Genomic DNA, 26,067 nt, shown 5'->3' on the forward strand with positions numbered 1-26,067 from the left:
TGACTTCCATGTCGCTAAGCTATAGAAATATCAGAAATGTATGTGTACACACACACACACACACACGCGCGCGCGCGCGCGGGGGGTGCAAGGGGGGCCTTCGACCCCCCCTTCCGCAACCACCCCGCCGGTAGTCAAGGTGGACCTCGCTTTACAACTTACAGCATATATCCATTGTGATTGAACTCTTTACAATGCGTCCCCTACCGGCGGGGTGGTTGCGGGAGGGGGGGCCGAAGGCCCCCCTTGCACCCCCCGCGCGCGCGCGCGTGTGTGTGTGTGTGTGTGTGTGTGTGTGTGCCTATATTTCTTCTTAAACATACATGATGTGGTAAAATTATATTGTATTCTTGAAACTTTTTTTGTTAATAACTATTTAATAAATAACAATAAGCGGCTAAAACCTTCTGAAAGTTATTCAGAAAGATGACCTCAGGAAATGTAAACAGAAAAATATAAACATATTTAGAAAGTAACGAAAAGATGATACAAGTAAGTATAAAATTTCAAAATTGCATATCTTAGGAACGAAGAGAGAGCGCCACAAAATTCAAACGGTGTATTACTTAGGAATGTATCCTCTACAACATATGTGAAAATAAAAATTTTTCGAGCTGTGTGACATAAAGTAAACATTTACCATTTTTTGCACTAACATATAAAAAATGAGTTATCATATAAGTTCATAGTAAAAAATAATTTAGTGAAGTTAAAGAAGAGAAGAAGAATATACCAGCAAACACAGAATATTGCAACAACATTGCTGCAATGTTGTAATATTGCCGCAACATTGCTGCAATATTCTGTGTTTGCTGGAATATATTATATTTATTTTAGCCCACAATATAAAGATTCTCAAATCAATGATTCTCAATTCATATATCTGCTGTACCAGAAATTATATACAAGATGAAGAAAAAGTATGGAAACTCTGAAAAATATGTTTTACAAAAAAATTGTTTCGAATAAAAGTTGTAGAGTTGTTTAAAATAATTTATTTACTGATCTTATCAGTTTGACCTTGGAAGGTCAGAACAAGATCAAATTGAATTTTTTTAAATGAGAACCCTCATTTTTTATTCCTGTAGCTTACCTTCCAAAACACTATAAAGAAGTATCTTTCCATTAAGTATTTTTCGAGTCATAAGGCTTAAAATAATTTGTTAATTTTTACATAAACTATAAAAAAAATCTTGTAAAATTATTTTTAATAAATCTTGTTAACTTATTTTTTTATTATCTTATCTCGATGTTTTTATGGATATAATAATGAGAGGAATCAATTGATGTAAAGAAAACATATAGTTGTTTTTGAGAAAAAATATGTTAACTGCAAATTACATTTTTTTAAACAACTATATGTTTTCTTTACACCAATTAGCTCCTTTCGTTATTTTCTGCATAAAAGTATTGAGATAAAATAAAAAAATTAATATTTTATGAAATATTTTGTAGTTTATATAAAATTAAAAAAGCCTCATAACTCGAAAAGTACTTAATAAACAAATACTTTATTATAGTGTTCCAAAAACGTTTCAATAAGAGCTATAAGAATGCAATAAAAAATTCAAGATCACATTTAGAAAATTCAACTTGACCTTGTCCAGATCTTGACAACGCCATCCAAGGTTAAACTGATAAAATAGATAATAGTAACTAATAAATAAATATTTTAAGGCCTGCAACTTTTATCCGAGAAACAATTTTCTACAAAATTTATATTTTTCGAAATTTTTCAGGGTTTGCATATTTTTTCCTCACCCTGTATATACAATACTGGTCAAAAATTTTGCATTGTTTCTAAAAAATACAGAAAACACAAGTAATTGATTAAATTTTTTATTTCTTCCCCTAGCTATTTTGCCTTTGTTTTTAAAATTATTAAAGTATAAAATAACAGTAAAGCATAAAATAATAATAACATATAATTTGTTAATATTTATATACATTTTTGTTCAAATTATAAACATTTTTGTTCAAGCCTTATGACTCGAAAAATACTTAATGGAAAAATACTTCTTTATAGTGTTTTGGAAGATAAGCTACAGGAATAAAAAATGAGGGTTCTCATTTTAAAAAATTCAATTTGATCTTGTTAAAGTAATAACTTGTCTGCTTCTATAAGTGTTGCAATATTTTTGACTAATACTGTACTTTGTTTAATTACATAAGCAAGTTTTGAGTTCAAGTACACTTTATATTGGCAAAATATTTAAAAAAATTTTACCAGTATAAATATTCAAATGTAATAACAAAACTTTATCATTGTTTTTTGTATCTGCTAAAATATTGTTTATAACATATAGAATTAATAGCAACAAATTCTAGTAAACCTTCTAGAAAATTTAGATTCCATTGTCAAATAATTAATGCGTTGATAAATATGAGTAAATATTTACAGCTAGATATTACAGCTAGATTTTTGTGAAAAACGATTTTTCTATGTTTATCATAAAATTACTTTTTATAACACATATAATTAACTTTAACATGGAGACACGCCAGAAAGACTTTATTTCTAAATTTCATTAACAGTTCAGATGTAAATTCTGTCTCTGTTTAGATTAATTATGTAAAATATATGGGATATCACAATATTTGTTAATTATTAAACTGTCTTAGTTAATTTTTCGTATCTAAAAAATTGTTACTGTAGTTGCAAAATCATTTTCTTTTTGACTGCAAAAGCATGTCACATTACGCGTACGTTCCTTCCTAGCAAACACCAAGTAACAGTTATATAATTGTTAGTTATAATTTCCTACTCAACAATATAACTGTTACATGTTATATAACTGTTATGTGTTAGATAACAATTATATTGTTGAGTAGGAAATTATAACTAACAATTATATAACTGTTACTTGGTGTTTGCTGAGATGGTTCTATTGTTGTTCACACTATCCGGGAATGCGGAATAACACAAAATGCTTATGAGTGTATATGCAAGTAATTATTGTATGTAATATTATAAAAACTCGCCTTTTTTGCTTCTCTCTTTCTGTCTCTCTCTCTTCTTCTCCCCCTTTCTTCCTCCTCGCTACTTCCTCCCCCCCCCTCTCTCTTTTCCCACGACAGTATTCTTCAGTTGGGCCGAAAACAGTGCGGTTCTATGTACGTGTTGTTTCATCGTCACGCATTCCATGACATAAACTTCTCCATACTCTGTGCCGTTCGTGAACGAAAATGTTACGCTCCGCGGCAACTCGCTACGAAGGAAAACAATGCGAAAACTTGATTCGTTCGTTCAATATTATTTATATCTCAAAATTCTTGTCATTAAAACGATGAACAATTATTATATCTTTCATATGATATTATATCTTTCATAAATTGATATATCTTTTATTTTTATGCTCAAATTATATTTTTTGTTTCTCTCTCTGTCTCTCTCTCTCTCTTTCTCTTTCTCTCTCCTTCTGCCCCTCCTTCCCTCCTCGCTATATACAGGATGTAACTGGAAAAGCGCCCACGGAGCAAATAGCGTTATTCCTGATTAAAAATCGAGTCGAAAAATCCTGAATCATTTTTTTCTACACTGAGAAAACAATTTTGTAAAAACATTGAAAATTTTGTTGAATTAACTAAATCCGGCGGTCACGGGCTGCCAACAGTATATACAGGCCGAATAATAAGATTACATAATTGTTTGAAATAATGAAAAGTAGTTAATTGAACTAAATATTATTTTAGATCAACTGAAATAGATATAGTGAGAACTAGAAATCTGTTTGGGCGAAGTAAATGAGTTGTTCTTCTGTGTATATGTTTCAATGTTTTGGGCGAATATATAATCCTTATGATAATATATCCATTAAAAACAAAATAATTTTTCGTCAAGTTAGCTAACTACTAAATTTTTATTTTAATGTCATTTCTCAAAAACTTGATCGATTTAATGTTCTCTGTATATAGATACATATATGATGGAATTAAAAAAAAATTAACCGTTTGCTTAATTGGGCTACATGGAGCTCTGGAGCTCCTTGCAAAAGCTATAGGAGATGCGGCTATAATATCGCTCTTTAATCGATAAGCCGTGATTCGTGGGACCTGTGTCGCGGCCTTATATTACTGTCTTAGATGAATGTCACTTTCGGGTTAGGCGTTTTCCTTTTCGCCATCTAGAGGCGAGGCGTGAAGCTCGTGGAAGTATATGAATAGTATCGTATTTAATTCAATTAATTTTGGTCTTGAAATGATACAACAATGTCGAGAAAATTCAATACAATAATTGATTCAATTAACTAAATGTATAAATTGTATTTAATTGTTTTATGATTTCTCTCAAATCATTATTTCGTTACATCAAGTTCAGACTATTAGTTGTAATATATCTTGTATCTAACTGAAGATTTAGTTCATCGTAACATGCGAACAAGATTAATAAAATGGAATATTTGATTGTTTCAAACCATCAAAATTGTTTTTCCAAATTTTTTAGTTTAACAATATGTGCAGTTACTCAGATTTTGATTCAATTCATTCAACATATCTTTTTAGTTCCAGTAACACATAATGGTGTTCATGCAACTATACCCATTCAACTAATTGATTCAAGTGTCTCAATCACTTATTTTGTTAATTAAAACACATTTTTTGTTATTTAGACAATTTTAGCATTGAATTAACAAAATAGAAGTCAACTAAAGTTAGTTATTTAATTCAACAATTCCTTTTTCTCAGTGTATAATGCTTAATAAAGCGGTAATTATTGAGTAAAGTTGCGCCAATAAGTACCGACCTTTAGCCTCCTTGTCGAAATTTTCTTTAAGGAAACGCTTTTGACGAAAGAAATATGATTTTTAATGCAAAATAAAGTTTTTCGCATTATTATAACGCATAAAAATATTGCACGATAGCGGCATGACATAGCGCCGTAGCGGCGGAGCGCTCACACAACTATTAGGCGCGCGGCTCACTGACGTGCACGCGGCTAAAGGTAGGTGCTTATTGGCGCAACTTTACTCAATAATTATTGCTTTATTAAGCATTATAGAAAAAAATGGTTCAGGACTTTTCGACTCGGATTTTAATCAGGAATAACGCTATTTGCTCCGTGGGCGCTTTTTTAGTTACATCCTGTATATATACAGGGTGCCGCAGACCACCCGTATCAGCAGAATATCTCAAAAACTGAGCGCGGCAGACAAAAATATTTCAGACAAAAGTTGTAAGGTTTCAAGTAACGCATTACATGGCGATATCAGTATGACCTTGAAAAGTGTTGTCAAGGTCACGTAAAAGTCATCTTGAATTCTGTAAGTGGAAACCCCAACTTTTTATTGCATATTCTTGTAGCTTATCTCGAGTGCTTTCCAAAACACTATAATTAAGTTAGTTTTCGTTAAGAACTTTCCAAGTTATGAAGCTTGAAATCATTTCTTAATTTTACATAAATCATAAAATATCTTGTAAAATACTCATTTTTCGATTATCTTATCTTAATACTTTTATGCACAAAATAATGAGAGGAATCAATTGGTGTAAAGAAAACACATAATTGTTTCGAAGAAAAAATATGTAATTGTTATAATTAACGAGTTGCGGCGTAGAACTCGATTTTCGTGTGCGCGATATGTTTCTTCATTTGCCGCTACGCGGCGACACCACTTTTAATTTTTCTCGTATTCAATATTTATCATGAAATGTATATAAAGGATTTGTATTAACGTAAGATCTAAAGTATATCTTTTTCCCTTAGCAGTTATGCGAAAGAGAGGACGCTGCTCACACACAAGTTCTCTGTCTGCACGTGAGCCGCATCCTCTTTCTGACATCACTGTTTATCAGTTTAATTTCAAACTAAATTTAAAATTTTGTAACGAGAGTTTCTGATTGAGCATCGTAAAAAAACGATACACTGACCATATTAAAAACGATAGAAACTGATTTGCAGTTGATAAGACATTTCCGATAGAATCTCAAGTATTTTGTAACGTGAATTTTTGATAGAGTATCGTTAATAAACGATTCATTAACCGTATTGAAAACGATAGAAACTGATTTGAAGTTGATAAGACATTTCCGATAGAATCCCAAGTATTTTGTAACGTGAGTTTTTGATAGAGTATCGTATATAAACGATTCACTAACTGTATTGAAAACGATAAAAATTTTTTTTATCGTTTTTTATCGTTGATGGTTATCAGGGCTAATCTCCCGTTAAGAGTGTATATAGTACAGTTTATACAGATTTACCCAAAATAAGTTCACGGGACCATTGAACTTATTGTGTAAATAACTTTGTTGTAATAAACAACGAGCGACAACTAAAATTTTTTGCAAGTTAATTAGGACATGTCCTTGACAACATATGTCAAGATCATTGACATTGATGAGATTGTCGCTAATATGCAGTTTTACCAAGTCCTTACTATTTTGCAATTTTAGCAATAATTGTTGAAATAATTAAAAAATATAGGCTAATGAACGCGCATTTCATGCGACTAGATTGTAAGCTGTGTGTTCCAGGTAAGCCAGCAACGAATATCATATGATAAAATAAAAAATTTTCCATGCGTATTCCGGCTCTCGTCTTTTTGTTGTCATGCGATACTTATTGTTCTCTAGCACGTCTAAATCATACATCCGATAGTCTAGCGCGTCAAACATGCACTTATTTGTTAGTCGTTTTTAATTTCTTTTTAATATTTCAATCATTATTACGAAAATTGCAAAATGGTAAAGGACTTTTCTGATCAGTTTATTGTGCTTTATTTCTTCAAAAGCGTTGCTCCAATCTTTATCAATCTAACCTAACTTGTGTGTGTGTATACGTGGCGTGTCGTGTGCGTGCGTGCGTGTGTGTGTGTGTTCCTTTATACTTTTATACTTATATATTTCAAGAGCAATTTGAAGGAAGAAGACAGGTTTGTCTCTTTCATTTTTTTCCTGTTATTTATATCTCACCGCTAACGACTATCTGGTTAAGTTCCTCGACCTTGCCGGTCGTGCAAGTTTCTGCTTGCGAGTATCTATGAACGTGCTGAAATACATATTTATAAGCCGGATGCATTTGTGTACAACATATAAAAATGAGCCTCACAATTTCTTTTTCTAAACCAATTTCAAGAAGAGAGAGAGCAGGAGAGAGAGAGAGAGAGAGAGAGAGAGAGAGAAGGAGAGGAAGGAAGAAATGCATCGACTACATTCGAATGCATGAAAAATATGAAATTGCATAAATTCGAAGCGACATACATATTAATATATTATTGTGCCATTAAAATTATCAATCTTTTATAGTCATATATCAATTTTTTCTATATTAATATTGTAATATTTTTAGCAATACTGTATATATATATATATATATATATATCATTCAAAAATATTAAAATGTAATAAATCGTACTTAAAAAAAAAAAATTTGCATATTATATCTTGAAATTATTATAAGTTGAAAATATTAAAAACAATATTTGATATTTTATTTGCCGAAATGTAATTGGATTATAAATGATTGATTATTAACAGAATCATGGCCGATATTTAAAGAAAAGGGAATAAAATGACGAAAAGTATGAATACAATGATTATATACTAACTTTTCTAAAATAATAAATGACGAATCAAAGGCTTCTAACAATAATAATTTCTTATGATTTGATTTCAGTTTATAAATGAAATAGATAATATAATAAAAAATTTCTTTTGGATGTAATTTTTGGTATTTGTTCAGAAGAAATAATAAAATTACAATAACTACTTTCACTTTATGAAATCATGATAGAGTATAATTGAGAACATATATAATAATTAATAACATATTAATATCTTCCATTTTTCACAATATAACATTTTTATGACACAAATAAGTATGATAACCGGAAAATAAAATGACGGATGTTATGTACGAACACGATTGCATTCATATATGCAAATTATGGGTAATTTGCAATTAACAATTCCATATTTTTTCTTAAAAACAACTGTATGTTTTCTTTACACCAATTGATTACTCTCATTATTTTGTACATAAAAGTATTAAGGTAAGATAATCGAAAAATGAATATTTTACAAGATATTTTATGGTTTATGTAAAATTAAGAAATGATTTCAAGCCTCATAACTCGGAAAGTACTTAATGAAAAAATACTTTATTATAGTGTTTTGAAAAGCTCTCGAGATAAGCTACAAGAATATGCAAAAGTATATAGGGTGTCCCATTTAAAAAGTTTGAGGTGACCTTCACATAACCTTGACAACGCTATTCGAGGTCATAATAATGTTGCTGTGTAATGCGCCACATAAAACCCTATAACTTTTGTATGAAACATTTTTTTTTAAATGCGTATTTTTCGAAATATTAAGGGGTTTCCACACTTTTGCTAAACCCTGTATATATATATATATATATATATATATATATATATATATATACAGGGTGTTCGGATATTCAATCGACAAATTTTCAGAGATTGTCGGGGGCACCATAAGAATCATTTTTTGTAAATGAACCTGGGGTCGGAAACGTGTCATTACATCGCTACGGCATACGGAGTGTTCGAAAGAGTCGGGACCTCGAAATATCACAAAAAATAGGTTTTACAAAAAATTGTTTCAAACAAAAGTTGTAGGGTGTAAAAAGGTCTATTTACTGGCGCCATGTGTTTGACTTTGGATGACGTCGCCAAGGTCACCCGACAATCTCTGAAAATTTTCGGTTGAATTTCCGAACACCCTGTATACAATACAGCTCTCGGAATAAGCTACAAGAATAAGTAATAAAAAATAGGGGGTTCCATTTAAAAAATTGAAGGTGACCTTTACGTGACCTTGAAACGACTTTCTATATAAGGTCAAACCAATGACACCATCTTATGGCCCTCTTCAAGCCATACAACTTTTGTCTGAAACATTTCTTTCTAAAGTGCATAGTTTATGAAATATTCGACCGTTCCGGGACTTTTGAGACACCCTGTATATACAGGGTGTCGCAGACTACCCGTATCAGCCGAATATCTCAAAAACTGAGCGCAGCAGACAAAAATATTTCAGACAAAAGTTGTAAGGTTTCAAGTAACGCATTACATGGCAATATCAGTATGACCTTGAAGAGTGTTGTCAAGGTCACGTGAAGGTTACCTTCAATTTCTTAAATGGAACCCCCTATTTTTTATTACTTATTCTTGTAGCTTATCTCGAGAGCTTTCCAAAACACTATAATAAAGTATTTCTTCATTGAATACTTTTCAAGTTATGAGGCTTGAAGTAATTTCTTAATTTTACATAAACCATAAAATATCTAGTAAAATATTCATTTTTCGATTATCTTACCTTAATACTTTTATGTACAAAATAATGAGAGGAATCAATTGGTGTAAAGAAAAAAACATAGTTGTTACGAAGAAAAAATATGTAATTTGCAATTAACAATTACATACTTTCTATGTAAGCTAAGTATATTCCAATATACTTTTTTATTTACACGTTTAAATATTATAAGAATTAACAAAATTATAAGAGTAAAATTATATTAAAAAAATATAAAAAGTCTAATACAATAATTTTTTTGATCCATCATAAAGTTCATTTTTAATCTTATGTTAGCTATTTATTAACTTTTCTCATTATCTTATTCACTATTAAAGTTATCTTACTTCCATATCCCATACGGAAAATAAGGTATTAGATATCCAGTAGATAATCTCCATATGCATTAAGGGTACCCGGAAAAAAAAAGTCCATGTCTATTTATATAAAAAAAAGTAAAATTATATACAGTCTTATATAATTATATATATATCACATATGATTTTATCAGAGCATACGTTTTTGTATATGCTTAGATATGATGTTCCATCTCTGACCATTTCTGATCATAAAAAATGATATTAGATAACTCACGTCATTTTGTACAATCAGACATAGTCAGATATTGATATCATATCTAAGCATGTATAAAACCAAAGCAAAGGTTAGTTTCATGTATGCTCTGATATAAATCATATATGATATTATATATATTCATTTAATATGATATATGATTTTACCTTTTTTTATATAGACAAATATAATTTTTCTTAAAAATTATATCTTGCATTATATATTTAATTAATTAAAAGTCCTCTTTATAAGTCCTCTTAATAAATATTCTTAATAAATAAGAATATATTCTTAATGAATAAGAATATATTCTTAATTTGCGACTTCTACGCCGCAACTCGATTTTCGTGTGCGCGACATGTTTCTTCATTTGCCGCTACGCGGCGACACCACTCTTAATTTTTCTCGTATTCAATATTTATCATGAAATGTATATAAAGGACTTGTATTAACGTAAGATCTAAAGTATATTTTTTTCCCTTAGCAGTGGTGCGAAAGAGAGGACGGCTCACACACAGGTTCTCTGTGTGCACGTGAGCCGCATCCTCTTTCTGACATCACTGTTTATCAGTTTAATTTCAAACTGAATTTAAAATAATTTATTTAATAATCTGGATTCCTTGTTGGGATTCAGAATATTAAAAAGATTATTTGAAATTAGGCGGAAAAAAACTTTTAGACCAATAATTAAATTTATTTGACTTCAACAAAACTTATTAAATCCAAAGAAATATTTTTTTCTGTATATTAAGAATATCTCTTTAGAAGATTTTCCTCTTAACTTGAGAGGATCCTCTTGGCGCCTATTTTAGTGGTATACATTCTAAAGATAAGTGGCATATTCTTAAGTTAAGAATACAATTTTTTCGGTGTACTCTTAGTGGTACTTAATTTTCAGATCTGATAATATTTATTCATATATGATATCATATATGACTATATGTGGCAAAACATAATTAGATATTGACAAAATCCATATATGGCCAATTTTATATGGACTTTTTTTTCCCGGGTATCCACGAATATATGAAAAACAGCTATTAAAGATGCTGTACCCTGGCGAAAATAAGAAACTTTATAAAGCGTTAACAACCGTTGAGTGAGGGTTTTCTGAGAGTTTATATGCTTTTCAAACTTTGTAAGAGCACTTACATAACGCTGTTGGGTTTTGAATGCTTATCAAACGCTGCAGTGTTGCAATTTTTGTTCTACAAACTCTTTATATAATGTTACATGAAAGTTTTGCAATGCTGAGGTAACATTTTTCAGAGTACGTTCAGTAAACGTTGATACATCTTCGTGTACAGAGTTTACTATCAGACTTCTCAAACGTTTAACAAACACTTTTTCCAATACCGTTTTTTCACTTTCAGCAAATACTTTTTCAATGTGGCGAATTGTACGGCGTTTACACAAACGGCTTGGAAACGCCTAAGAAACGCCTAAGAAATGTAATAGTACATATGTATATAGAATATGCTTCCTCGCTTTGCCGCTATGCGGCGCTGCATCAAATTAGCTAACTCGTATTCAACTTTCCGTCATAAAGTGTATATAAAGAACTGATACTAACACGATCCGAAGTTTATTTTTTCTTTTAAGGACCGTCTACGATGGAAGTAATATGGAGTGGACGGTGGAGTAAGGCGTAAGCGAATGATTCTTTTCCATTTCGCATTACTCTTAGTCTTACTCCACCGTCCACTGCACCGATATTATTTTTATTGTAGACGGTTCTTTAGTCAGTTTAATTTAATAAACTGATTTAATTTAAAATAATTTGTTTAATAATCTGGATCGCTTGTTGGGATTCAGAATATGGAACAGATTATTTGAAATTAAACGGATAAATGGGAGATAGCCTATTTATTGCGTATATTAAAAATAAAATATAAATAAAAATAAAATTATTCTTATGGCTGAGTGTATTTATATACTTTTATAAATGTCCAAGATATTCACTTATCAAAAATGAAAAAAGTAATATGTCTCGAAAGTTCATGAAATTTTCACATAGATTCCACGTAGATTCTAGTACCGTTTTTGAGCGGATTATCCACTTGAATATCCACGTAGATTCAACGATATTAATCTACGTGGTAATAACGTGGATTTCACGTACTGTTTTTGTCGGGTAATCGCTTAATAGAGGATGCACGCAGTTTCCAAAGATGAAATTAAACACTTAATAGAGGATCTATAAATGTTTAAAGAACTCTTTGCATACGCCATGTAAACGCTATGCAAACTCTCAAAAACGCTATGTACAAACGTCTTTCAAACGCTGCAGTGTTGCAATTTTTGTTCTACAAACTCTTTACTAATCGTTTTTAAACTCTCGACGAACTTCCACAAACGTTCATGTAAACGCCAAACAAACGTTCATGAAACGTCTCATTTTTGCCAGGGTAGATATCCAAATGTCCGCAATCCGAGGTTTCATAAATACCCGCGAAAAACAGTTAAATATGAACTAAATATAGATCTTAATAAAACCTTCATTTGAATTTTATTTAATTTAAATTAATACTGATTAACAGCATTAATATGGTTCATATTTGTTCTATATATAAAACTAATTAAGAATATAAGAATGTCGAATAAAAATGTCCAGAATGTATATATACTTCGTATACTACAAAACATATGTATACATGTCGTATCTTAATCGACATGCATACTCGTACATATGTTTCGTAGTATGCAAAGTATAAGTATATACGTACTTCTTAGTATCATTTCGTTATCAAGATATTCATATTTAATTTGTCTTAATAAGGATTTAATTAGCTAATATATTCAAATTAAATTAAATCTAATTAAAATCATATATAAATTAATAAGCTTCGAATCTTAATTCAAATTTAATTAAATTTAAAATAAGGCTTAATATGTTCTCTATAAGGCAATTAAGGGCAGCGCGCGCACGCGCACCTGGGCACCGATCATGTAACATTTCTTCTAGGCGGAAACGTGAAAAGTAAAAAGTTAATCTCTTTCTATTCAACACCAATAAAAATAGATAGTTATGAACTTTTCACATTTCCGCCCTAGAGAAAAAGTTACATGATCGGTGCCCTGTAGTATAGCAATTGCCAAAATATTGCAGTCCCAATCAACAGGCAATGTTTTTCAAACGTTTAAAAAACATTGTCTGCTGATTAGATTAATAATGGAATTGGAGAATGGTATCAACAGGGAATGAGTTATAAGATACAATTTAAAAAAATTCTTTAATAGTTTTTGCTACATTTTTTTCTGAATAGTTAAAGAATCACATTATAAGTAGAGTTTAAATATAAAAAAATAGAATATATGTAAAAACATAAAATTATGCTCAGTAAGAAACTTGACTTAAAAAAAAGATAAGTAAACTTCTAATAAAATTTATGAAACGCAACACTTTATAGGCAGTAATCAACACGAATACATAAAAACAAATATTAATTGCTAGCAACAAAAAGATCTAACTAAAAAGACTGATGTAGTGGCACAAAATATTTATCATAATCATAAAAACTTAGAATACAATTTGCTAGCTCAAAAGAAAATAAAAATGAAGAAGTTATTAATATATTTCATCAAACTAAAGATCGATACTGCATGGAAAAATCGCTAAACAACCCTTTGTCATGATATTTGTAAGAGGTATTATACTCTGGATTCATTAGACTGGCGCTTTTGCTCTCTCTCCCTGATTTCGCAGAGACGCACTGCCATGGCACTCCGTAATTGAGTAGAATCCTTTTTAGGGCGCCAATGTTTGAATTTCTGCCATTCGAGAACCTTATCTAGAAAATTGAGAGTATTTATAAGCAATTCTGAAGACCATATTTTTCATCAATGCAAATAAATAAAACTTAATATATTCTAAACTTACCAATAATCGCATCTACTCCAGCAGGTTCTAGAAATTTTTTAATAGAACTTGGGTCTGCATAGGGTTGGCGACCCTTACCTCTTGGTGGAAAACCAGACACAGTACACTGAAGAAGCGAGTCCAATGTAAACACACCCTCCAATAGACGTGTGACTGCTTTAGTAGCAGAGTTTGACGCCTCTGCAGTCTTGTATAACTTTGATGTGCAGTATACGTCATCACCGATTAGGATTTCCTTTGAGAACAAAAAATATATAAAGTGTACTTGCAGTTATAATATAAGAAATTTTCAAATTAGATTTTTTTAATCTCACCTTGCTTTTATCTGTACAAAACATTGAGTTTGAGTTCTTGATCTGGCCTTCCTGCTTCACAACTGTACCATTTTCAGCCTGTTCTTTAAATCCAGTTTCAGCTGAAATTACATTCAGTTTCTGGAATCGTCTTTTCTTCTATTACAGTTAATTTTGTAGCCTGCAAAATATTATCATTGACATAATATGATTCAGATAATGGTTTAATTTTGTTGGGACGGTCACTAACAATAAGGCCTGAAGAGCCAGCTCCTGCTCCAGATTCATCACACTCAGGTGATACAATTTCTTTCGTGGCAGGATTCAATGCCAATTGTACATTGTTAGCTCCACTATTGGGAATAGCTTCTTCAGAAGTCTTCTTACCTGGGGCATATAAACTTTGTAATAAGTGTCCATTAAAGGACATTGCAAAAAAAAGAAAAATATATATACCTCTATTCTGAGGAAATAAGAATGACTGAAGGTTTTCTTTAGACAAAGAGATGGATGAATTTAAAGAGACTAGCTTTGTAAGGACCTTTATATCAAGCATGGCAGCTAAGCGAGCTACCTGTAAAAAAATTAAAATTCGGTAGAGATAATAGTAATAGTAATGACTGTGTATATAGTATAATAGTAATGACTGTAGTTTTGCAAGAAAGATTTACTTTCTTCACTTGTTTATCTTTAATATTATCTATCGCTTCCTCAGATCCACTGGATAAAGATATGTGTCCATCTTCTTCATCCTGCCAAATGGGTGAATAATAACTTTCAGTAAAAATAACAGAGGATAGAAATTTCTACATCGAATTGAAGCTACCTCGTGAATCTTTTGCTCTCCATTATTTTCTGCAGAGTCACTGTCACTGTCACTGCTGTATATTTTTTCTCTCTTCGACTTTGTTGCAGAGCAACTTGTTACAGTCACTTTCTTCCTTTTCAGTGTATTCTGCAGGAATATATAGCCACAGTAAGCTCTCAATACAAAGGCGTTTATGATTATATTCTTATATTATATTCATGATTATATATTTGTTGTAATGGAGTCTCTGGTTTTTTCTTTGGACACTAAATCCACATATAACATTTAAATTACATAAAGTCAGAGGCAGATGCACCAGTAAAAACAACCTAGTCAAAATGATGTCAAAGTGACATCAAATTGATGAAGAGTATGATGTAAAAATACCCAATAAGCAATTTGCGCGCAAATTGCCAGCAAATTGACAACAAATTTAATCAAAACTTGGCAGCAAATTAGCATCAACTATGTCCGCAATACGCTCGTGTTTTGCTGGCAAAATTTGCTGACAAAACCTGAGTGCAAATTGATAGCAAAACCCGAGCAAAGCTTGTTGACAAGATTTGACGACAAATTGGCGACAAATTGTGAGCAAATCTTGCTGACATAACCTGACAGCAAATTGATGGCAAATCTCGAGCAAAGCTTGCTAATGCTTGACGTCAAATTGTCGGCAAATTCTGAGCAAACCTTGACATTCCGAAGATATTTAATTTTTAGTTTCTAATTTTTTCTCTTTAAATAATTAAAATTATTTATACGTAGAAAAAACTTTATTTTATTTTATAAATATAATATTGTATCATATACAAGTTTTTTATATTCAAATTCACATATCTCTCCCTAACAGCACATGTAGATACTGAGAACTTGTATGTATTATATGTATATATATTCATATAGTATATCATATAGTACATATATTCATATATGTAATAGAAATATTTTTAATAAGTGCAGTAAACGCAGACACACTATTTCTTATTTTAATTTCAAATAATCTGTTTAATATTTTGAATCCCAACAAGGAATCCAGATTACTAAACAAATGAAAAATTTTAAATTAAGTCAGTTTATTATAAATTAAACTGACTAAAAAGAAAAAAAAGAAGAAACTTTGGAACTCATGTTAGTACCAGTCCTTTATGTCCATTTCATCAAAAATTAAGTACGAGTTTGGTGGCGCGCGTAGCGGCAAAATGAAGAAACTCATGCAATATTATAGAGTATCCTGAAAATATACGAGAAAGAATATACTAATACGAGATATTCAAAGTATATTTTAAGAATATATGAAAAATAATATACAATAAGAGATGTTATAGGAATATTCTCAGTATATTACATCTGTAACGCATATTTACAGTATGAGTATAGAATATTCGAATGATATCATGTGCTGTGTGGATATATATATATATATATATATATATATACATATATACAGGGTGCATCAGACCACCCGTGCCAGCCAAATATCTCGAAAACCAAGAACGACAGACAAAAATATTTCAGACAAAAGTTGTAGGGTTTCAAGTAACGTGTTATATAGTAATATTGGTACGACCTTGAATAGTGTTGTCAAGGTCACGTGAAGGTCATCTTAAATTTCTTAAATGGAACCCCCTATTTTTCATTACAAATTCTTGTAGCTTATCTCGAGGGCTTTTCAAAACACTATAATAAAGTATTTTTTCATTGAGTACTTTTCGAGTTATAAGGCTTGAAATAATAATTTGCAATTAACAATTACATTTTTTTTTTCGAAACAATTTTGTGTTTTCTTTACACCAATTGATTCCTCTCATTATTTTGTACATAAAAGTATTAAGGTAAGATAATCGAAAAATGAATATTTTACAAGATATTTTACGGTTTATGTAAAATTAAGAAATGATTTCAAGCCTCATAACTCGAAAAGTACTTAATGAAAAAATACTTTATTATAGTGTTTTGAAAAGCCCTCGAGATAAGCTACAAGAATATGTAGTGAAAAATAGGGGGTTCCATTTAAGAAATTTAAGATGACCTTCACGTGACCTTGACAACACTATTCAAGGTCGTACCAATATTACTATATAATACGTTACTTGAAACCCTACAACTTTTGTCTGAAATATTTTTGTCTGTCGTTCTTGGTTTTCGAGATATTTGGCTGGCACGGGTGGTCTGATACACCCTGTATATATGTATATATATATATATATATATATATATATAACATATATAATGCATATTTTTATAAAATATGTATTATATGTATTATATATTTTATTTTATTACATATTTATTATATCATACGTTATTTTTTGCATATATTTAAAGTGTAATGCGAAATTTTTATTAGCCATAATGTTAAAATTTAATATTATATTTATAAAATAAAATAAAATTTTTTCTACGTATAAATAATCTTAGTTATTTAAGAGAAAAAATTGAAAACTAAAAATTAAATATCTGTAAACGTTAAATTTAAATGCTTTTGGAATGTCAAGGTTTGCTGACAATTTGCCGTCAACTTCCCTGCGCAGATCTTGATCGGTTTTTGCTGACAATTTGATGTCAAACATATTAGCAAGCTTTGCTCGGGTTTTGCCACCAATTTGCTGTCAGATTATGTCAGCAAAATTTGCTTACAATTTGTCGTCAATTTGCCGTTGAATTACATGCGCGCAGATCTTGCTTGATTTTTGCCGACAATTTGATGTCAAGCATATTAGCAAGCTTTGCTCCCTTTTTGCTGCCAATTTGCTATCAGGTTTTGCCAACAAGCTTTGCTCGGTTTTTGCCGCCAATTTGCTATCAAAATTTGTAATAGCAACTCTTGTACGCAAATTGTGGTCTTTTTGGTGACAAGAATTTGTAGCAAGCCTTTGGCAAAATCTGTTCGAGCAGACTTGGCTGACTGGGTAAGTGACCAAAATGATGGCAATGATAATGTTACTGTACCACGAGTTGCAATGAAGCCTTTAGAATCAGATTCGAATGACAAAACATATTCTGTCAAAAAGTGCATGAGAATATCTTGGGAAACTCCGGATCCTAAAAACCTTTAAAAAAATTATATTTATTATATATAACATAAAAAAGTGATAATAAAATAAAATATTAAACCTTCTGGTGTATTTGGTCGCTCATATTTGTGTCGATGTCGCGAGCATTGATTCTTCCGTTTTTGTAATTCTTCGTCTGACAATGACAAATTCTTATAATACTAAAAATGAAATATCATGAATTACTTATTTATGAAAAAAATATTTATATTTATTTATTTATATTTATATTTTTATTTATATTTATTTATATTTTTTATTTATTCATATCTTACATATATAACTATACTGTTAATAATTACTTCTCTGCATTCCCAGCAATCCCAATCATTTAACTTTGCTCTGTCAGCTTTACATCGCATGTTAAGCTGCTTTTCATTGATTGGATAAAATGCAAGTCGAGATTTCTTCGGTCTAAACAATATTGATGGACTTTTTGGCTACGAAATCACAATTAATCAATGAATTTAAATATGTTTACACATAAATAATACTGAATTTTGCTTGTATTCCAGGGGGTCAATTGTGTATTTCAAAATTTAGTAAAAATTACAAAAGTGAGCGAATTCATCAGGTGTATAACCAATGAAATAAATATTCTAATAAATTCACTCAATTTTTGTAATTTTCACTAACAATAAGTTTTTAAGTTCACAATCAACCTCCAGCCAGATAAAACAGAGAAAGTGATGATAAACGACAGTTTTGACATATTGACATCGTTTTGACTAGGCTATTTTCACTGGCAGCCTCAAATCTGGGAGAGGGGGACATGCCTTTAAATAAAAGGAAAAAAATCATGCAAGGAGATTTTGAAGACACTACTTTTGAAAGTTTAATGGACATGGTCCCAACTTTCATGCTACTTGAAAATCAAATAATGTATATAATTTATGCATTACTATTTCACAATTATCGCGTTAGAAACTATATGGGACTTACTGCATATGAGGCTGAATTCTCTTTCTCCTGACCACGCAGATTTTCTTCTTCAACAACAGTCTCATCATTCTCACATTCAGAAAATATGTTCTTTCTCTTGTAACTTTTTAAAGATTTATTAATTGAAGTCTGTTTCTTGTGTTTCTTTAAACCTAGTAGAAGCAAAAAGAAGAAACAGTAATCTTCCATGAAAAAGATGTTCAATAAACATATACGTTCATTATAATAAAATTCTGATTTGAGTTTCTATAATTGAGCTGACATTTTGAGAATACCACAAAGCAAACTAAAAAAACATAGCTATAATATTTATCACTGAATGAGACATTGTTGCTTTAAATTTAATTGGTAAGTTAAAAAATATTTACACAGCTAGCCAAAGTCAATAATTACTTATATGAACTATCATTGCTATACAAGAATAGTCTATCGGAACCTTCACAATTTTCAAATTAAATTTTTTTAACACTCAGATGGCTTTACATATGCAGATGATTGATTAGCTCGTAAGATTCTCTGGGAGGAGATGTTCTCCATTTTCTTTATTCCTTCTTGCAAAATCTTAACAGAAAATAAAAGAAAATAATTAAGATAATAAAGAAAACAAAATAATAAACACTATATGTTAAGGAATTGATCCAAAACTGAAAAATGTCAAGATAGCTTTAAACTTAATGTCGTGAAATTATTTTAAGCATATATAGGATAAATGTTTTTCAGAACTGTGCATTTAGAGAATGCTAGAATATTGATACAGAATTAATTAACAGCAAGAGCAATAAGTACATATGTACATCGATACATAGTATGGACTGTGCTCTTAAGTACACTTCGAAGCATTTGTAGCATCAAGTAAACCATAATCCATAACAGCAAATATTATACATACTTTTTTGTTATTATTTTCCACAGTATTTGTAATATCAGCACTTTTCTTGCTTTTCACTCTCTGACCAAGCGTGGCTTTGAATTTAATAGCCGCTTTTCTTGGCTGATCACTATCAAATAAACTGTCACTTTTCATTTCTTTGCGCCTCGTCTCATTTAATCGCTGTGCCTCAAGGATACATTTATCATAGTCTTCTGCAAAAGACAAGCTACAGTAAAAATTCAGTAAATTGCATTCCAGAAACGTTATATTATTCTTAAACGTAAAGATTTTTTGGTTCATAAAACTTTCTTTTTCATAACCTCTTTCATGAGTGAGAGGATAGTATATGTCACAGAGAAAAGATCACTTTTATTATTATTATTATAATACTCACCATCCATATAACGAATTATTCCTATACATTGTTTCTTATTCCAAAAGAAAATTACTTCGTCGTTTACTTTAACTGTTTTCTCATCGTATATAACGTCGGCATAGGATATTGTTGAGAATAACTTTTCCGATTCTTCTTCAATAACAAACCACAGCTCGTCAGACATTATTCAGAAATTACAAACGGAATGAAATATTGAAACGACAAATAACAAATTCTGCACTTGCACAAATCCTTTGTTATAACACTGGCGAACGAGAAAAAACTGTAGACGCGCCACGCAGTGTGCACATGCACATACCCTGGTGAAAATTAAACGCTTCTCGAAGTGTCAAAGAAGCGTAAACGAACAGAATAAACGCTTCTTAGAAGCTTCATTGACTTCCCATTAACTCTTCGCGATTTTAAATCTTCATGCATATTTCTCGAACGCTCCATAAAGTATGTACGAATCATTTCATTACGCTTTCCTTACGCTTTAATATTTCATGTTTTCCTTTACGTTTCCCAAACGCTCCATAAAATGTGAACGAAACACTCCGATACGCTTCCCACACACTTCAATGATTGACATTTAGAAACTCTTCATTTACACTTCTTAAACGCTCCATAAAATGTGAACGAAGCACTCCAATACGCTTCCCGTACACTTCAATGATTGACATTTTAGGAATTCTTCATTTACACTTCCTAAACGCTCCATAAAATGTGAACGAAGCACTCCAATACGCTTTCCGAACATTCAATGATTGACATTTTAGGAACTCTTCATTTATACTTCCTAAACGCTCCATAAAATGTGAACGAAGCACTCCAATACGCTTTCCGTACATTCAATGATTGACATTTTAGAAACTCTTCATTTACACTTCCTAAACGCTCCATAAAATGTGAACGAAGCACTCCAATACGCTTCCTATACACTTCAATGATTGATTGACTTAGAAACTCTTCATCCACATTTCTTCAACACTTAAACACTGCACAAAACGTATGAAATACTTTCCATACACTTTAACAATTTAAAGAAATATTTTTAAGGACATCAAAGTTTCGCGCGAGCACGCAAGGATCTGTTAGTTCGTTCGTTTACTGCTACGCGACGTGCGATGCGCTATCTTTCTCATATTTAAGTTTTAGTTATGAGAATTATATAAAGTTTACAAAGAGTAACAAATAAGATTAAAGATATACTTCAATTTAATTTCTGATCTCGATGCAGGAGCTTCAGATATTAAATTGATTTTATAAGTCGGACAAGTAAATGTCTGGCGAATAAACGAAAATAATCCGTTCATTACCTATTTAAAATGTAAAGTGCAATATTAACGGTACAGTATAAATATAGTAGAGTATAAACATTTCATTCGTATTCGCCAATAAGTTTGATGACATTTCATTTACGTTCTTTAAACATTATATTAGATATTAATAAATTGAATTATATTTTCATTCATGTTTGTCGGAGAGTTCGATAACGTTTCGTTTACGTTCCTTAAGGAGTTTGATGACGCTCCGTTTACATTTGAAGGATATTTCGTTCACGCTTGTCGGAGAGTTTGATGACGCTTCGTTAACGCTTTTCTAACATTTAAGAGCCGCTTTCTTTACGCGTTCTGATGTTTCAATTTACGCCTTTTAATAGCTTCGTTTACGTTTCCGTCAGTCTTCCGTTACATTAGATTTACTCTCCAATTCATGCTTTGTTAACGCTCGGTTTACATTTTATTTTCGCCAGGGTATCGCTCAATGCTTCACAAGAGAGATCCGATATGTCTGCACTCTAATATTTGCTTCACTTTTCAGGCAGTATATGGTTTTCTATTACTGAACTGGTTGTGTCTCTCCGTATTTTTAGTATTTTTGAAAAGCTGACGCAACAGTTGCGTCATAGCTCATTGTCTGTTTTCTCCATATATTTTGATTCTGTTTACTATTTACCTTGTTTTAAAAAACTGACCGGATCAAGCCCCCCTCCCTACTGGGGCCCGGGTGCCACATTAAATAAGAAGAAGAACTGAACTGGCTGCATTATTCAGATCTTATCTTTTTTACTCCACATTGGAAGGAAAAAAATAAGTAAAATATTTTGTACTGCTTGAGTTTTTTCGAGGATTAATGAATAACACTCTTTACATAACCACACACTGCGTGTGTAGTTCTACGCCGCAACTCGATTTTCGTGTGCGCGACATGTTTCTTCATTTGCCGCTACGCGGCGACACCACTCTTCATTTTTCTCGTATTCAATATTTATCATGAAATGTACATAAAGGACTTGTATTAACGTAAGATCTAAAGTATATTTTTTTCCTTTAGCAGTGGTGCGAAAGAGAGGACGCTGCTCACACACAGGTTCTCTCTGTGCATGTGAGCCGCATCCTCTTTCTGACATCACTATTTATCAGTTTAATTTCAAACTGAATTTAAAATTTTGTAACGAGAGTTTCTGATTGAGCATCGTAAAAAAACGATACACTGACCATATTAAAAACGATAGAAACTGATTTGCAGTTGATAAGACATTTCCGATAGAGTCCCAAGTATTTTGTAACGTGAGTTTTTAATAGAGTATCGTTAATAAACGATTCACTAACCATATTGAAAACGATAGAAACTGATTTGCAGTTGATAAGACATTTCCGATAGAATCCCAAGTATTTTGTAACGTGAGTTTTTGATAGAGTATCGTTAATAAACGATTCACTAACCATATTGAAAACGATAGAAACTGATTTGCAGTTGATAAAACATTTCCGATAGAATCCCAAGTATTTTGTAACGTGAGTTTTTGATAGAGTATCGTTAATAAACGATTCACTAACCGTATTGAAAACAATAGAAACTGATTTGCAGTTGATAAAACATTTCCGATAGAATCCCAAGTATTTTATAACGTGAGTTTTTGATAGAGTATCGTTAATAAACGATTCACTAACCGTATTGAAAACAATAGAAACTGATTTGAAGTTGATAAGACATTTCCGATAGAATCCCAAGTATTTTGTAACGTGAGTTTTTGATAGAGTATCGTTAATAAACGATTCACTAACCATATTGAAAACAATAAAAATTTTTTATCGTTTTTTATCGTTGATGGTTATCAGGGTCTTCATAATCAAGGATCATCATCTTTGGATTTTGAAGAATCATCTCACATTTCATTAGATTGTGCCCACCATTCATCGGAGCAGGAATCATCTTCAATGATTGATAGTGAGAGCAGTTTTGCTCATTCTGAGGGAAGTTACAGAAGGAGCAGCAGTGACAATGAAAGTGTCCTAAATATTCAAAATATTCAATGCTTGGAAGATTTAGAGGATGATCATCTTAGCTCCGATGAAAGTAATTTGATGTCATCAGATGAAGAAGAAAGTGAAATGAACTGTAAATTGTATGAAGGTTGTAGTAAAACTGTTAACGAAGCTGTGCTGGATTTGATGGAAAATTATCACACTAATAGGGAAACCAAACGGAGTCTTTATGATAATCTTTTAACTTTTGTTAAATATTTACCTCAACCAAATAAGATGCCAAAATCTTTACATCAACTGTTAAAATTTGTTGAAAAGCAGATTCCTTTTAAAGAGAAAAAATATCCTTACTGCAGTGAATGTTTGTTATTTTTAGAAAATGATGGTGATCCATCACCTTGTGAGGCCTGTGGAAGCAGAGAACATAAATACTTTTATGGTTTTAGCATTGAAGAACAGATTAAACATTATTTTGAGTATTGTAACTTGGCAGATGTAATTGATAGATACCAGAATGAAAAGCCTCCTGCTGATGGCAAATTGAGAGACATTTGTGATGGCAGTGAATATGCTCGAGTTAAAGTTAATAGTAGCTATCACTTAACTTTGATGTGGGCAACCGATGGTATTTCTATTAGTTACAGTTCTACAAAAAGTTTATATCCTGTACAATTTATAGTATGTGAAGTGCCTCCACACCTTCGCTTCTCATTCTTAATTGTTTGTAGTATATGGTGTGATTTTCGTAAACCACCAATGAGCACTTTAATGAGACCATTTCTTGACTCCTTGTGTACCATTTATGCTAAAGGAGGTGTTTCATGGTGTCATCCAACCAGTAAAGTTCAACAATTATCTTCAGTTGTGGCTCCTTTAGCGAATGCTGATGCTCTAGTTCGTGCTGATCTCTTGAATATGAAAAGTCACAATTCAAAATATGCATGCAATACATATGAGCAGAAGACTGAGAAGATAACATTTACTGCAGAAGAATTAGCTAAAAAAGCAAAAGGAAAACACATACAGCGTCAACGAGGTTTTCTTTTCAAAGAAGAGCCTGCACGACTTCGAGAAGAACAACGTTTGAAGAGGCAAGGACAAGAAGCCTGTAATCAACAAGGAAAAGCTGTAAAAGGAGTGAAAGGGCCATCATTGTTACAAATAGTACCTAGACTTGATCTACCTACCTTCTTAGTTGCAGAATATATGCACTCTGTTTGTTTGGGAGTTGTTCGTCATTTCCTAATGTTATGGATATATGTGCCAGGACTATGATGTATTCGTGAATATATTGATGAAATTGATAACATAATAATGAATATTAGACCTCCTACTTCTATTGGACCTTCTATTGGAAGGCTGCCACGAGGAACATCAGATATGTGTAGGTGGAAGGCAAGTGAATTCCGTTCCTGGCTTTTATTTTATTCATTACCAATTATTCCCAAATATATGACATTTGTATACTCTCAACATTGGTCCCTCTTTGTAATGTCTATCTATTTGTTATTAAAAGAAGAGATAAGTCCTACAGATATTGATATAGCAGAGACCATGCTCAAGCTATTTGTAAGAGATATTGGACAATTGTACCGTGAAAAGGATTATTTGTATAATGTTCATACATTAATTCATCTTCCTTTATATGTAAGAAGGTGGGGACCACTGTGGGCAACATCTGCTTTTGGTTTTGAGAGTTATTATGGTTCTAGCTCGTTGCATTCATGGAAGTCAAAATCCTGGGAAAGAGCTTGTGAAAAACATTAAATTAATTTATGGTATTCAAATTTTGAGGAACAAAATTGCATTTCAGTCTAATGTTTCAGAAAATTTAAGTACTGGTAATCATGTTCAATTAATGAACAAGTGTTTAATCAAATTATCTGAAGCTGAACGTCATATCCTGCATGAAAATGGCTTACTCCACCAGAATATCTGTGTATTTTCTCGTGCCAAAATAAATAGAGAAATTCTTACATCTCTTCTGTACACAGCTGAAAAGAAGCGGAATAATTACACTGTGCAATTTTTCACCAACGAACCATCATTTTTCTGTGGCTATGGAGAAATAAAATTTTTTCTTTCAATGCGTGACAATGATTCATATGTTGTTATTAAGATGCTAAATGTAAATCAAAGAAATATTATTTATCATCACCCAAGTAGAACTAAGGTTTCGCACATTATTCCAGTCAACAATTCAGAAGAATTACTACTCATTAAAGTAAACAATATACTGTGTAAAGTAATTAGAGTGGCAGACTATGTTTGCCATCATCCAAATCATTATGAAAAGAATATATAAATACAATCATGGATGTTTATTGTGCCAATACAATCTGATATGAGTTCTAAAATATATAAACTTTTTTTGTTTGTATTTTATATTACTATTATTTTTATATAGTAATTATTCTAATAAATAATGGATATAATACTGCTACAATAACAGACAGTTATTTAAAGAGCCTTGTCTCATAAAACAAGACGAGTCATTTTCCTTTCTGCAAATCTTTGTACCTTTATTACGTATTATTAATGTTATTGACACCTTTTTATCTATAGACCCAGGAAAGAGAATCCTCCTTTTTTATATTATTACTGCTTAAATAAATCATTTTAATTTACTTTTACACAAATGACAATTAATGAACTTACATAATAAACTACAACACAAGACTAACATAATTCAGGTTTATTGAAATTTTAAGCATTTCAATTTTTGATTAAATACGGATATAATG

At 31.2% G+C, this 26,067-nt stretch overlaps 3 protein-coding genes and 1 long non-coding RNA gene across 10 annotated transcripts in view; 1 reads left to right on the plus strand and 3 right to left on the minus strand.

Annotated features, from left to right (window-relative positions):
• The window catches only part of Traf4 (TNF receptor associated factor 4), a 63,396-nt gene that overhangs the window by 12,364 nt on the left and 24,965 nt on the right, over positions 1 to 26,067 (plus strand). The gene's annotated exons all lie outside the window — the stretch shown is intronic.
• Positions 3,066 to 12,229, minus strand: LOC145964747 (uncharacterized). 2 transcript variants are annotated; one of them, XR_014436548.1, is made up of 3 exons: positions 11,867 to 12,229; positions 10,981 to 11,270; positions 3,066 to 3,209 (listed from the first exon to the last, which is right to left on the minus strand). It is a non-coding gene; the product is annotated as an uncharacterized LOC145964747 (long non-coding RNA). The 2 variants fall into 2 exon arrangements; XR_014436547.1 differs by lacking the exon at positions 3,066 to 3,209 and adding an exon at positions 10,883 to 10,901.
• On the minus strand, positions 13,811 to 18,890 carry LOC145964743 (uncharacterized). 4 transcript variants are annotated; one of them, XM_083087798.1, is made up of 9 exons: positions 18,805 to 18,890; positions 18,165 to 18,302; positions 17,924 to 18,023; positions 14,828 to 14,956; positions 14,673 to 14,753; positions 14,458 to 14,575; positions 14,252 to 14,388; positions 14,023 to 14,182; positions 13,811 to 13,943 (listed from the first exon to the last, which is right to left on the minus strand). In XM_083087798.1, the coding sequence occupies exons 2-8, from the start codon at positions 18,191 to 18,193 to the stop codon at positions 14,120 to 14,122; spliced, it is 657 nt and encodes a 218-aa protein (XP_082943924.1). In that variant the 5' UTR covers positions 18,194 to 18,302; positions 18,805 to 18,890; the 3' UTR covers positions 13,811 to 13,943; positions 14,023 to 14,119. The 4 variants fall into 4 exon arrangements, with proteins under 4 accessions (XP_082943924.1, XP_082943923.1, XP_082943926.1 ...); XM_083087797.1 differs by having other exon boundaries at positions 14,023 to 14,388; XM_083087800.1 differs by lacking the exon at positions 14,673 to 14,753 and having other exon boundaries at positions 14,023 to 14,388.
• Positions 18,945 to 25,590, minus strand: LOC145964746 (uncharacterized). The gene is made up of 8 exons (XM_083087802.1): positions 24,949 to 25,590; positions 24,511 to 24,822; positions 24,348 to 24,429; positions 23,586 to 24,231; positions 20,070 to 23,454; positions 19,694 to 19,887; positions 19,198 to 19,365; positions 18,945 to 18,956 (listed from the first exon to the last, which is right to left on the minus strand). Exons 5-7 carry the CDS (start codon positions 20,233 to 20,235, stop codon positions 19,267 to 19,269), a joined length of 459 nt encoding a protein of 152 aa, XP_082943928.1. The 5' UTR covers positions 20,236 to 23,454; positions 23,586 to 24,231; positions 24,348 to 24,429; positions 24,511 to 24,822; positions 24,949 to 25,590; the 3' UTR covers positions 18,945 to 18,956; positions 19,198 to 19,266.

This window comes from Camponotus vicinus, unplaced genomic scaffold, assembly GCF_025532165.1.
Source record: "Camponotus vicinus isolate PSW18456_S1 unplaced genomic scaffold, iyCamVici1.0 SCAF_14, whole genome shotgun sequence".
In the NCBI taxonomy this organism is placed as follows: domain Eukaryota; kingdom Metazoa; phylum Arthropoda; class Insecta; order Hymenoptera; family Formicidae; genus Camponotus; species Camponotus vicinus.

Coding starts and splice junctions, on each gene's coding strand:
- LOC145964743 (XM_083087797.1), bottom strand. CDS start 18,193: ATGATTGGGATTGCTGGGAATGCAGAGAA. Junction 18,024..18,164: donor ATTGCTGGGAATGCAGAGAA/GTAATTATTAAC, acceptor TTTCATTTTTAG/TATTATAAGAATTTGTCATT. Junction 14,576..14,672: donor AAGATAAACAAGTGAAGAAA/GTAAATCTTTCT, acceptor ATTTTTTTACAG/GTAGCTCGCTTAGCTGCCAT.
- LOC145964746 (XM_083087802.1), bottom strand. CDS start 20,235: ATGTCTGACGAGCTGTGGTTTGTTATTGAAGAAGAATCGGAAAAGTTA. Junction 19,888..20,069: donor AATAATTCGTTATATGGATG/GTGAGTATTATA, acceptor TGTCTTTTGCAG/AAGACTATGATAAATGTATC. Junction 19,366..19,693: donor TGGAAAATAATAACAAAAAA/GTATGTATAATA, acceptor TTTTCTGTTAAG/ATTTTGCAAGAAGGAATAAA.